The 13,401-nt window shown below is 58.3% G+C and overlaps 3 protein-coding genes across 3 annotated transcripts; all 3 read left to right on the forward strand.

Moving 5' to 3' along the window:
- Positions 1-209: 209 nt before the first annotated feature.
- On the forward strand, positions 210-3,635 carry HRG_11335 (f-box-like domain-containing protein; the record flags this gene model as incomplete). Its single annotated transcript, XM_044869805.1, has 3 exons — positions 210-482; positions 646-3,456; positions 3,525-3,635. The coding sequence occupies 3 exons, from the start codon at positions 210-212 to the stop codon at positions 3,633-3,635; spliced, it is 3,195 nt and encodes a 1,064-aa protein (XP_044715067.1).
- Positions 3,636-6,021: 2,386 nt separating this feature from the next.
- HRG_11336 (uncharacterized protein) lies at positions 6,022-7,857 on the forward strand (the record flags this gene model as incomplete). Its single annotated transcript, XM_044869806.1, has 3 exons — positions 6,022-6,078; positions 6,190-7,463; positions 7,509-7,857. 3 exons carry the CDS (start codon positions 6,022-6,024, stop codon positions 7,855-7,857), a joined length of 1,680 nt encoding a protein of 559 aa, XP_044715068.1.
- Positions 7,858-9,217: 1,360 nt separating this feature from the next.
- Positions 9,218-10,146, forward strand: HRG_11337 (uncharacterized protein; the record flags this gene model as incomplete). Its single annotated transcript, XM_044869807.1, has 2 exons — positions 9,218-9,434; positions 9,608-10,146. The coding sequence occupies 2 exons, from the start codon at positions 9,218-9,220 to the stop codon at positions 10,144-10,146; spliced, it is 756 nt and encodes a 251-aa protein (XP_044715069.1).
- Between the last annotated feature and the right edge of the window lie 3,255 nt (positions 10,147-13,401).

Raw genomic sequence — 13,401 nt, forward strand, 5'->3', positions numbered from 1 at the left:
CCTCTCCCCGTCCCAAGCGTCTGCACATCTGCGGCTGTTGTCCCCTTCCACCGCTGCGTTGCAACCCCGACCCTTGGCCTGAAGAGGAGAGCGAGAGAGAAGCGCTCATCTGGATCCTCCCTCCTGCAACCACCAACCAGCCCATGACGCCCTCGCCTTCGCCTGTCGGGCGGCCTGGAGAGCCTCGGCGTCCCAGGAGTGCCCAGGGAATGGCCGACCACAGCTCGAACCGCCGCTTCCAGCTCCAGGTCAGCGAGTGCGTCGAGACCAAGACGGTCACAACCACGACTCGCCTCACCCGCAAGTTTCCCCATGTCTTTGTCCGCGACCCGACCCCGCTTGAGAAACTCGACTCCAAAGAGTACCCGCTCGCCCTGAAGCCCACGCCCCCCGAGCTGCTTGGCTTTTCGTACAACCTGCTCGACGGCGGCCGGCACGGTGACGACGACCAAGACGACGACGAGCAACAGGACGCCAAACCCGTAAGCATCCTGCTTCCCCAGCCCTGACCCGACCAACCGCCCCCCCCCCCTCCCCTCCCCCCCAAAAATAACACCGGGGGGGAGAGGGAGAAACAAAACGCGGCCGCCTTGCGCCGCTGCGGTGATTGCACGCCCTTGACTGACAATACACTGTTTCCTCCAGATGCATCGATCCGCCAGCCGTGCCATGACGCCCATGGCTGTCAGGTTCGAACCCGTCGCTCCTCACTCCCCATCCGCCCTCGACGGGCCGAGTCGAGCTACCCGATCTCCTTCCGAAAAGTACCCCCGACGCACGCGACAGGCACGTGCCAGCCTCGCCGAGCCCCCAAACACCACATCCTCAGCTGACGCCGGCGCCGGCGCCCCCGTGTCACAGTTTTTTGTCAAGTCCACCTCTAATAAACCTTCGCGGGGCCTTGCTCGGTCGTCCAATCTCAACGCCGTCTCGGATAACCTGCGTCGTTCCGTCGTCCAAGGCGGTGGCACTGCCATCAATTCCGAGGCAAGCTGCAGCAGCGGCAGCGGCACCACGAGCTCGAGCAGCCGCCGCGTCCTCGCGGACCGGCCCGTCCGAGACGGCCCCGGCTTCTTGGCTACCCCCGACACATCTGAATTACCAGGCCCCTCTTCCTCCTCGCAGCGTTCGTCACGGCGACGCTTGTTGCACCTGGAACGTCTCCAGAGCTCGCCGCCCGACTCGGCCCCCAGCTTGTCGCAGTCTGCCCCCTGCGACGCCGCTGCGAGTCCCTCGGGCAGCGACTCCCTCACCGTCTTCAGTAGCAATGTTGCCACGCCTCCCATCACCGACGCCGATGCGGCCCCATTCGGCCATGTCGACGTTGACGAGTCTCTCCAGCAGTCTGTTCGCTCGTTGCACCACCGACCCGCCATCGACGTCGTTGCTGCCCAGGATGCCAGTCTTCCTAGTCCGAGGTTGTCCCCAACCCTGGCAGCTTCCCTGCCCCCTTCTGCCGACCACGACGATGATGCCACCGCCAGCTTCCACACGTCTATGGCGGACCCTGGCTCGGTCTGGATTGACGACTCTCAGGTGAAGCAGGAGGGCGATGCTGTAGATGCAGGCTCCTCCTACCGAGATCTCGAGGACCTCCGCGTCGCCAACCCTGGTTTGGTGGATCTATCGCCCTCTCCCGTTGTCATGGACACGCAGACCCTGCTCGAGGCTTTTGATTCCATGAAGACGGACATGAAGACGTTCATGATGTACCAGTTCCTCCGCCGCTGTCCTCGGCCCACGCTCCGCGTCATTGCCGACGCCGTCAACCCTGCTCTGAAGTGCGACTTCCTCCAGCAGCTGCCCCTCGAGCTTGCCTACCACGTGCTCTCCTACGTCGACTGCCGAGACTTGTGCCGGGCCGCCCAGGTGTCCAGGCACTGGCACAACATTGTCGACCGCAACGAGACGGGCTGGAAGGAGCTCTTTGATCGGGAAGGCTTCACCCTCCCCACTGGCGAATTGCAGAAGGCCATTGATCAGGGTTGGGGATGGCAGGACCCTGTCGGTGCTTCGGGCTATGAGAAGGATCTGAGCATGCTCAGGCGCCTGACATCCTCGGAGGCAGAACTCACCCGTAACTCGCGTCAGGATGCGCTGCCAAAGCTGAGAACCCCGAAGCGAAAGCGTGGCCTCAACACGTACTCGGCCACGGAACGATCGAAGCGACGAGCTGCCGCTGCCCAGGAGGCGCCCGCCTCACGCGAACAGACGGCGTTAGACGAGGTGAAGCAGTCCAAGTCCGAAGGGCCGCTAACGGCCGCCAACCAGGCCGCCCAAGCCATCCCCGACCCTCAGTTGGGCCTGCCCAGTCTTCGTCAGCTGCATCTCTTCAAGTCCCTGTACCGCCGGCATCACATGATTCGTCGGAGCTGGACAAGCGGCGAAGTGAAGCCCTCACACGTGGCCTTTGCTGCCCACCCCCGGCATGTCATCACCTGCCTGCAGTTTGACGACGATAAGATCATCACGGGAAGCGACGACACGCTGATCCATATCTACGACACCAAGACGGGCAAGCTGCGCAAGCGGCTCGAGGGCCACGAAGGGGGCGTCTGGGCTCTCCAGTACGAAGGCAACATACTCGTCTCCGGGTCGACGGATCGCTCGGTACGCGTGTGGGACATTGACAGGGGTCTCTGCCAGCAGGTGTTTTATGGCCACACTAGCACTGTGCGCTGCCTTCAAATCCTGATGCCGACCGAGACGGGCAGGGATTCGACTGGCCATGCGGTCATGCAGCCGGAGAAGCCGCTCATAATCACGGGCTCACGGGACAGCCAGCTGCGGGTCTGGCGGCTACCCCAGCCCGGCTCGCGCCGATACATCCAGACGCATCCGCCGGCCCAGGAGTCGGACTGCCCGTATTTTATCCGCGTCCTCATGGGCCACACGCACTCGGTGCGGGCCATCTCGGCGCACGGCGACACCCTCGTCAGCGGATCGTACGACAGTACCGTCCGGGTGTGGCGCATCAGCACCGGCGACGCGCTGCACGTGCTTCGGGGACACTCGCAAAAGGTATACTCGGTCGTGCTGGACCATGAGCGAAACCGATGCATCTCGGGTTCCATGGACTCGCTCGTCAAGATTTGGGACCTGACGACGGGGACGTGTCTTTACACACTCGAGGGACACAGCCTCCTCGTCGGACTCCTGGACCTCCGCGACGAGCGGCTCGTGTCTGCAGCGGCGGACTCGACGCTCCGGATATGGGATCCCGAGACGGGCCGGTGCAGACACACGCTCATGGCCCACACAGGGGCCATTACGTGCTTCCAGCACGATGGTCGGAAAGTGATTAGCGGCAGCGAGAAGACCGTCAAGATGTGGGATGTGCAGACGGGCGAGTGCGTCCAGGACCTGTTGACGGACCTGAGTGGTGTGTGGCAGGTCAAATTTGATGGGCGGAGATGTGTGGCAGCTGTCCAGCGCGACCAGCTGACGTATGTCGAGGTGAGCCGAACCACCCTCCCTCGTCTGGCTCCCAGGGTGCCATTTACTGATGTGTGTTGGCGTGGCAGATTCTGGACTTTGGAGCGATTCGAGACGGCCAACCTCCCGAGAACCTGGGCAAACGCATTCTGCTTAACGAGCACGAGGTGCGGGATATTGTCGAAGACAGCCTGGCTTAGACTCTCGGGACGAAAGAGCAGGCAGCGACATGGAGGAGCGGGAAAACACATGCGACATACGGCTCGGTGAAAGGGGCGCGTCCCCAACGTGGCATGGCATGGCGAGGCTGGCGCACTCTTCAACGACGACAGGCGATATGAGCTGCCTGTCTGATCTTGCCTGGGAACAACTCATAATACCCCAGGGTGATCTTGTCTGGCGGGGACCGGACACGACCATGTTGGATCTTTGGAGTCTGGGGTGCACGGGATCCGAACTGGCGGGAACCATTTCTGATTTCACCATCCATTGTCTTTTTCTCACGTTATTATGTTTGCCAGACGGCGCCATGACGGGCTGATGATGGCGCGGCGCGCATGGGAGGCCCAGCAGCCCGAGTTGGGATGCCCGCAGGCGATGGCAATGACGGATACTGGAGCATTGCTTTTCACGGTGCATAGAGCTTTTACTGTACATGACAGAGGTATGGACAATGCTATGAAGTCACGCATTGCATCCTCTACCTTTGGCATGGTCGAGAGACGAGCGTGGTGAAATTGGGATGTGTTTGAGCCCGGTGATGTTGACATGTAGTTGACGAGATGAGCGAGTCAAGATGGGCCGTAGACGCCGTGTCCAAGTCAGCCGCGGGCTTGGGAGGTATCTCGGCGTGGACGCCTAGATGTCTTTCTCATCAGCCCCATGGGGAAAGTAACTTGACAAGGGCAAGGCGTGAGTGGGTGACCGGATACAGCTTTCAATGTTTTTTAAGCTTGGGCGCGTTTATCTTGTCGTGAGAATGGCCTGTAGAAGCGTCGATTTGTCGGCAGCTTTGCCGCCGCGAGGCGGGAAGCGCAGCCACAGACAAGCCGGAGACGTCGAGGTCCCGCCAACAAAGCTGAATAATGGAATGGCTTAATTGCTCAAAAGAGGGAACCTAACTGGTCTTAGGGGAAAGTGACCGTGGCTGAGGCTGTGTGAATATGGACTGCAGTAGCCCATCATTGGGCACCAAAGAAGAGTGCTATTAGGGCAGATGGATGCGTCTAGTAATTTTGGCCCAAGGACTGCCCGCAAATATTAAGGCAGGCGCGCGATTTGCTCGCCGTGGAGACGGCTCGCAGCCATGGCCAGCTCCGTGCTTTTCGAGAGCACATGCTTTTTTTACAGCTGCTATCCGTACTATTTGTACAGTCTCGGTACGTACTTGGGCCACAGACCGACTAGCAGATTGATCTCATGTCTCGTGGAGGCCTCCGCGTGTCCGGGAAGCGGGCGCTTGGCTGGACACATCGCAAACCCTAAGCCAGTCTCTCTTCCTTTGATCTCGACCCGGAGCACAAGGATAACTTGAGAGTCGAGGCAGGAAGGTAAATAGGGAAATTAAGCCAGTGCAGGAAGGTTGAGAAGCCGTGACGTGGCCGGGGACGAAACGATGGATGGATGGGTGGATAAGTGGATGGATACCCAACGGAAGCTGGGGGAATGATGCAATCGGCAATGGGCTCATTCACGGCTCTGTCGAGCCTTGGGCTCGCGTCGTGCGGCCCAGTGGTCTGGTAGCCTCGTGGTTGGCTGGCTGGCGCCGAGTCTTGGCGCTCTCGTCGTCACACGCTCTTCATACCCACCTAGGCCTACAAACTTCATTCAGGCGTGTAGAATGGAAAAGAGCCCTGCGCTTCATGCAACAGCGCCCGACGAGGCGAGGCGGGCGGAAACCAATCGGCTGGGCCACAACGCTGATCGGGATATGCGCGCACCCGTCCATCCATTGCCTCACTCCCTTGCCCATCGGCGTCTCGCCCCGTGTGTTGGCAAAAGCGATGCCGGCATTGGGTCTGGTGTACCGGTACAGTACATACACGGGGTTGACCAGGGGGTGGAAGATAGCCCTTTTTTGTTCCATCATCTTTGGGTATCAAAAGGCAAAGGACTGAAGTGGCTCCGTGCTGCTGTTTGGTTTGCTTTTTCTTGCGCGTCAACCACTGGTTCCGCCCCTCCCCCCATGCGATCGTCGCCAGTGAGTCGGCGCTTCACTTTTCCCTTGCAACAGACAGCCAACACGAAGCAGGCAGGTAAGATCCATCGTCGGCGGGAAGGACGGCGGCCGTCCCGCGGTGGAGTCGACATTGCGAGCTGCTCCTCTTCACCGACTCTCTTCCGTCTTTCTCTCTCTCTCGCCAGCGACCCTCTTCTCTCTGGATCCTTTGTCTGGACTGTCTAAATTCACGCAACCTTTCCTCCCCTTTCTTTACTTCAACCCTTGGTTCTTGTAGCATCCTTGCGGTTCCTCGCTTCTGCTTCTCCGAGTTGATCGAACTCTTTACATATCCCTCTTTCGATATACAGGCATCAAGGGAGAATCGACTCTTGGCGCAATAACATCGACAAGGCAAGGACCGAAACATGCCTCTGGAACAGACCGTCACTATTGTCAACAACTCGGGCAAGATAATCAGCACGGTATGCTTTTTCGTCATCCTGTCTCCTCCTTTCACTACGCATCGTACGAGGCCAAGTTGGCTACCCTATACCGCAAACCGCGCTAACGCCTCGCCGCTCCCTCGCCGACAGGGCAAACAACTCCTCTCCATCTTCAAAGAGGCCAAGGGCGCCTACCAGGACAAAAAAGCAGAGCTCCAGTCGGAGCGCTCCGTCCGGCGATCCCAGACCTTTGACGCCGCTCGCAGCGTCTGCCGCCACGACGACTCGCACCGCTCAAAGTCGGACTACGACCCCAGTGCCCGCCTCTACGACCGTCGCCAGATAAAGGACGGCTACGACGACGACGACGACTACGACTACAAAGACGACCACGGCCATGACTACAAAGAAGACCACGGCCATGACGACTACTACTACAGCTACGGCGGCCGGCGCCAATCGCACGATGCCTACAGCGAGACGGGCTCGCGGAGGAGCCGCCGTTCCTCGAGGCACCACCATCACCACCACCGACACCCTCGTGGCGGGGCCCTGACGGAGATCAACCTCAAGACCCTGAGCGAGGTGTCGGGCCGCCCCCCCAGCAGAGCGCCCCGGCAACAGCAGCAGCCGCCGTCGGTCGCCTACCGAAGCCCCTACGCCGAGACGATGCCCCTCGACATGGCCCTATCCAAGCTCGACGTCTCGCAAGCCACCGCCGACGCCATGCTGGTCCCGCGCCGTCGCTCGGAGCCCGATATAGCCACGGGAGGCAAAGAGATCGACATGAACCTCGCCTACGGCAACATTCCCCCCGATCTCGCCGACCGCGTCGACCTCGACCCGGGCCGCGGCTCCGAGCTCGACCGCAACCGCGCCCAGCAGCTCGTCCATAAGGTCGAAGGCCTGCTCGATGAGGCGCACTGCCTGCAGCACTCGGCCACCACCATAATCAAGAGCCTGCAGGAGAAGCCCGACGCCGCCGCAGAGGTCGCCCTGACCCTCGCCGACCTGTCCTCGGCCGTCGCCAAGATGTCGCCCTCGTTCCTCGGCCTGCTCAAGGGCGGCTCCCCCGCCGTCTTTGCCCTGCTCGCCTCGCCCCAGTTTCTCATCGGCACCGGTATCGCCGTTGGCGTCACCGTCGTCATGTTTGGCGGCTGGAAGATTATGAAGAAGGTCACGGACGCCCAGGCCCCACGTGAGGCGAGGGCCCTCGAGGGCGTTCCCGAAGACCGTCCCGCCCCCCTACGCACCCAAAGCGACTACGCCCACCAGAGCAGCGGCGTCGAAGAGGCCCTCGTTTTCGACGAGGAGCTCAGCACCATTGAGACGTGGCGCCGTGGCATCCTGCCTTTTGGCCCCGGGGCCGAGAGCGCAGATCTGGAGCTCATCACTCCCCAGGCCGACCGCGCCACCCGCGAGAAGTACGCAAAGGACGACCTCGACATTGACCTCAGGTCGTACCGCAGCTCACGTACGCGCAAGAGGAGCAAATCTCACCGCAAGAACTCCAAGGAGAAGGAGGCCTTTGACCCGAAGAGCAGCGGCGGCAGCCGCAGACGCTCGCCCCCGGACGCCGTCTCGGTCAGCGGCGGCAGCGATGCACGGAGCAAGCGGTCGGTCAAGGTTGGCAAGGACAGATCGACCAAGGCCCTCGAGGACGGGCGTGGCAGCAGCAAAGGCGACGGCGACGGGCTCGACGTCGTGTTCCGGCCCCGGGCGCGACACGGGGACAACATGCTCAAGGCCATCTTCCGGAACAAGAAGGAAAAGGAGGCGGACGGCGGCGGCAGCAAGAGAGAGCTGGTCCTGGCTTAGCAACTTGGTAGCTGCAGGGCGGCAAATCGAAGAGGGTCGGCCGTGCTGATGTGTCCGAGTGTCCTCTTCACGATGCTTCTCGCTTGGGCTGGACATTCAGACTGGAGGGCATACTGAGGTTTTAACCTGATGCCGGGCAGGGTTTGCTCGGTTTTATAAGGTAATGTGACGGGTGCTTATGTAGGCCCATGGGCCACCATATCTTTTGGCATTATCGGGTGGTTAGCTTTTTCGTTATTTTTCCTTCATAGACAGTGCCGGTCATCCGCGTTGTCCAGGCGCAATTCAACAAGACGGCCATGCGGCAGTCGTCGTTTGGATTGGCGAAAGGAGCCTGCCTCCGTTTCTACACTGCTTCTGGGTGGTCTATTCGTCGGACGACGAGCTGTCGCAAGCATGGCACGGTGCAGGACGAGTCAAGCCAGAGCTCGGTGGATTTACAACTTGCAAGTCCTGCCCGACACACCGAAAGTCATGATGAACATGGGCGAGAGAGCCGGCGGCAAAGGTTTTGAACAAGTCAGCGAATTGCGAGAAGCGCGTCGGAAGCCGAGCAAACCGTCCAGGAGCGGCTGTAACGGCAAACATCTAGTATTTGGCTGCGACCCGCTCTCACCACTCGAGCTCATCTCAGGGGCTGCATAGTATCTTATGCAGTATTGAGATCGGCTTTGTGCTAGAGCTTACAAAGGCGGAAAGGAGGGGAATAGAAAAGAAAAATTTCTTAAAGTGAGAAACGCGGGAGCACTGGCAGCAACATGTGAGATGAAGGATAGCGGAGGCTTTCGACTCTACCGTGTATGTCCCTTCCCCCATCGGCTTTCTTTGCACGGCATGGGATTGCCGTGACTCCGAAGTCCGCCGCCCGGGACGGACCTACGAACTCCTCCGCCCGGACCCGGAGAATTCTCAAGGAAAGGGTCGCGAACCATCATCGGGACCTATGCGGTTCAGACCAGTAAGATTCGTGGAAAAGGAACGCAATTTCCCCAACCAACGTGGCATCGTGGTGGCAAGGGCAGGAGTCACTGACAGGTAGGCCTGGCAGGAGCCGAAAGCTTGCAAGCTTGTCCTTTCCTAGGTGCTTCGACATCTCTTTGACCCGTGCTCCGTCCTCGAGTCACGGCGTCTCCATCTAACACTTCTATGCCCTTGATCCATTCCTCGCATCGCCTCCGCGTCTGCATTCTTTCCGACTTACACGGGGCTCCCCCCTTACTCCCATTGACGTGTCCACGCGAAGCCCTTCGTTCAATACACAACCCGTTCTCGCAAGCCTCTTCCTGCGTCGCCGCGAACACGCAGTCACAGCCGGCCGACGGGGCAGCGGCGCCATCATAACCCCCTCCGCGCCCACGTCATGTTCTGGCAGTCGCCGGGCGACGATGGGGCGGGGCGGGACGCGGAGAGGGTCGATGCCGTTGACATCGACGACAAGGACTGGTGCTCCGGCCACGGGGGGCAGCCGGCGGAAGCGAGCGCCTGGTTGACATGCCATCAAGTCTTTTACATGCTTGTCCTCGGCGGGCTCGGCGGCATGGCAATCTCGGGCAGCATTAACTTTGCCCTTGCCTATGGTATGCTCACAGGATCTTACTTGCGTGCCCCCTCATCGACAGTTTTATGTTGTCTGTTGGCTTGCCATACTCTGCGCCTTTCCTCCCACACACACAACTATTCATGTATATCTACATTCATGGGTTCTCATAGCGCGCTACATGGGCATTCCTCCCGCTGACGAGCCCACCAGCCATGTACACGACACAGGACACAACCAAAGCCCCTATCCGACTCTTCCAGTTCCCAAACACACTGGCCGGCGACGCCGCAGTCACCATCATTGTCCAGTGCATCATCACCTGGTTCATCGAAGCCGCCCTCGTCGCCCACGACCTGGCCCACCGCGCCGTCCAGCCCATCGGCTGGGCCGGCCGCGAGCCCAAGCACCACCTGCTGCGTGCCTTGTTCCTCCTCCCGCCCGACCACAAGGCGGCGCCTGTGGCCAGGGTGCGCCTGTTTAGGCTCGGCCCGCTCATCCAGCATCTCTTGCGCGCCTTGCTTGTTGCCGTCGTCGCTTTCGTGCCCCTCTGGCCCGCCGCCGTCGGCCTGCTAACTGTGGTCGGAGAACGCGACAGTGGCGACTGGTGGTATCAAGGTCGGTGGACGCCACAGGTCTTCAAGCTGATTCTTGGAGGGGCGCTCAGCCTGCTCACGACGCCGCTCATGGCCATGTTCTGGCTCGTCCGTGCCGGGTGGGTGGCCAGTCATCATGCCTCCTCGGACCTTTGAGCGCTGCCTGAGAACGGATGCCTACGTTGCGGTCCTGAGTCGAATCACCTCGCGATTCGCTTGAACAGCTCTCTGATACGTCTCGTTTCGCTCATTTGCACGGGTACATACATCACGCAATCACCCGGCCGGCTTCACACTGGCAGGCGCCTACAAACGACCGGAGAAGTTTCACTCTGTCCCTCTCTCCATGGACTTCTTGCGCCGCAAGGCAGTTCAATATGCCACGGCGTACGGCGACGAAGATGCACCTGAGGGTGCTTTTGTATAAGCCTAGCTGAGTATGAATGGAGAGTTGCAGGGGCGCCGGCGCTACTGAGATCAGACATTAGAGGACGTAGCTCGTTGCCGAGTCTCCCACTATAAATCACAATGAATTCTCGACAGTATTAAAAGATTATTATTTCGAAGGCGCGGGTAACTCGGGACTGGGTCTGGCGTCATCCTGCTCGGGGCCTCACGAACGCCATTGTTGAACGCACTGCTTGTACAGGTGTTATCCGATCCTCATCCACAAGCCTGACGGCTAAGTATGTAGTCAACTCTCTAATATTGGTTGAATACGTACATCTGTAAGCTAGAAACCTAATGGGTATTCAGAATACCGCCATCTTGCGGCAACTATCGTTCAACGGCCTAGGAACAGCATCTCGGCATCTCCAAATAGCACAATGGCCCTCTTTCTCATCTCAGCTCGGTAGGAACACCTTCTCCCTAAGAACCGGACACATGTTCCTGTTGCCGTACTGCTTGAGCATGGACCTGAAAGAGGGATCTTGGTGGTAGTACCACTTTATATTTACCGACCAAATGTCCCGTCCTGTATCCAGAGCTTGATAAGCATGCCAGTTTCAATCGCCATGCGTTTTGAAGGATATTACCCAGATGCACCAGTGCAGCCTCGAATGGCACCGGAGACGCTCACAGCAATCCGAGTCGACACGACAGCCACGCAAGTAAGCACGACACTCTGCCGATCCTTTCTTCTGGTCTTGCTCTGGTAGCGCTAGGCTGAGCCCGGTAGTAAGTGTCAAGAGGAGGATTGCGGCCTTCATGTTCGCCAAGGATTTGAAGTGCGGAAGGGAAGGGGCTGAAATTTTGGGCTTGGTGTCATGGGACTGAAGCGCAATGAAACTCCAAGCGACGATGAATAAGGGAGAAGGCAATCCTTTTATACTTTGACTCGGGGGCTATACACTCATGAGTGAATGTAGCCATGAATATCGAGGCATTTAGCAAGTCGACGGGCTGACTGAACTGCAGCAAACGCATCGCAATGCGATACATTCAGTCGCCCTACTCCCAGACTTTCCGCATCATGCTGGTCCCAAACGTAACGTTGCGTTACTGATAGCTTCCTTTCGGTACAATTTCCAGGCTGGGGAGGAGAATCGCGGCAGCCCTTCGCCAAGAGAATGTTTTCGGCGAGTTGCTCAAGCACGAGGAGGCGGCTATACAATGTCCTGGAATCGGTGGTGCCGTGCCAGAGAGCGAGATAGTCCACTTAGCGGTGCTTCTAACTAAGAGTATTCGCCGAAGACCTCCAACCATACCATCGATATTCAGCTGCGTGTTCTTGTTGCGTCGACGCAGCGCACCGTTCGTCTTTCACAATGCTGTTTAACCAACACCGAGATGCAGTGGCCTTACACGTTTGACGTCTTCTCTCTGGCATCTTTTGACGTCGTATGCAAGCTACGTGCAGAAGACACTTCACACTTGCACGGAGGTTCTCGAGACATATTCAAAGGCCCTGAAAGTTTGGTTTGGTACCTGGGAAGACCGCAGTCCCTGCTCTATGTACTTCAACAGTAGCCGGCCAGTGATTCTGTAAACAGTGCAGGGACGGGACTTATTGAACTGGTACTACGGCCATGCACTATCGTATGATGACGTGTTTATTCCCAACTATATGGCTGGTAATTGCCTCAAACCAGCAGCAGCTATCGAGTCGAGGCTGGATGCATTTTCCGTTTAATTTTCTGAGTGCTACACCCGTCATTGTTCGTCCGATATTGGGAGAGCCAGGCAATTAACAGTGCGTAGGAAGTAAAATGATTCGGACCAAGAGTAGATATTGGCGGGCTCCATCCCGTACTCAATCTATTTGCAAGGATAGTATATGTCACATTACTCTCCAGCTTACCTTCACTCTTATCATCGCGATGGACTAGTCGAAGGTTGGGTGGGCCAACCTGCCATCGGTGGAAGAGCACGCTACAATAGTCTGCCCAGCTGGGCGCACTCGACGGAGGGGCGAGAACCAGGCGGAAAGCCTCATAGTCATTGGGGGCGAAAGCTGAGTCAAGAAAACGGTAGGAGTGGCTCAGAACTTCAAGAAATGGATTGAAGAGTCTGTGAATTGGCCGGTTAGGTCAGGCGGCTTCGTTAGGCGCGGGCAGCCGAGTTGACGCACATCAGAGTGTGTAGGTAGTAGCTATAGAAACATGTACCGATGAGGCAGAGCGCGTTATTGGCACGTGGTCTGGTCGGCCAAGACTTCCTTTTTTGCGCTGTATGTTGACCAGGATGCTATTGCATGGTCTGCAACATGTGGTACAGCCCGCCAACGAGCCCCTTTGGCTTCTCCCTGGCCGCAACGAGCTGCCTGCGTCAACCAGGTTATCAAGCTATAAGCTGCCGAGACAGGCAAGGCAACGCCTAAGAGAAGCCAAGACCATGTCACGACCTAACATTGACTGATGCTCTGGCGTTCGAGTACTCGACCGCTGCAATAAATTGGATGTAACTAGTGTAGAATGTAGAGCTTGCGTTGAACATGCCCTTGAACACCCCACAAAACGTTCGGCGACTATTTTAGCTGCCTGCCCCAAGACTATCTTCCGAAGGGCCTGTGCTCTCAAGCCTTGATTTCTATCATGAATCGAGAGTAACTCGTTACTCTTCTGTGTCGGGCAATGGCGGTCTTCCCTTCTGGGGGAAAGTGGCCGCATGTTGCAGGCCCAGACGTTGTATTGAGGCAGCCAGACCCCACGCCGTGGCACCTGGAAAAGAGAGACCAACCTACAGATATCAAGTCGACCAATGACCTGCATGCAAAATCAATACTTCTGTTTCTTGGCAGAAGCGCTGTTAAGATAGTTAACTACCTACTATCCAATCACGTCTTTTCGGCCAACTTTTCGAAACCAAGCCTAAAATACAAAAAAAGCATACGCCTAGAACCCTCGTAAATAGCGTATTACGCCCTCCTAAGTGCAGCCTCGCGCAGCTACTAGTGAGTGCGTAATATGC

The sequence above is a fragment of the Hirsutella rhossiliensis genome (genome assembly GCF_020360975.1).
Source record: "Hirsutella rhossiliensis strain HR02 chromosome Unknown scaffold00020, whole genome shotgun sequence".
In the NCBI taxonomy this organism is placed as follows: Eukaryota; Fungi; Ascomycota; class Sordariomycetes; order Hypocreales; family Ophiocordycipitaceae; genus Hirsutella; species Hirsutella rhossiliensis.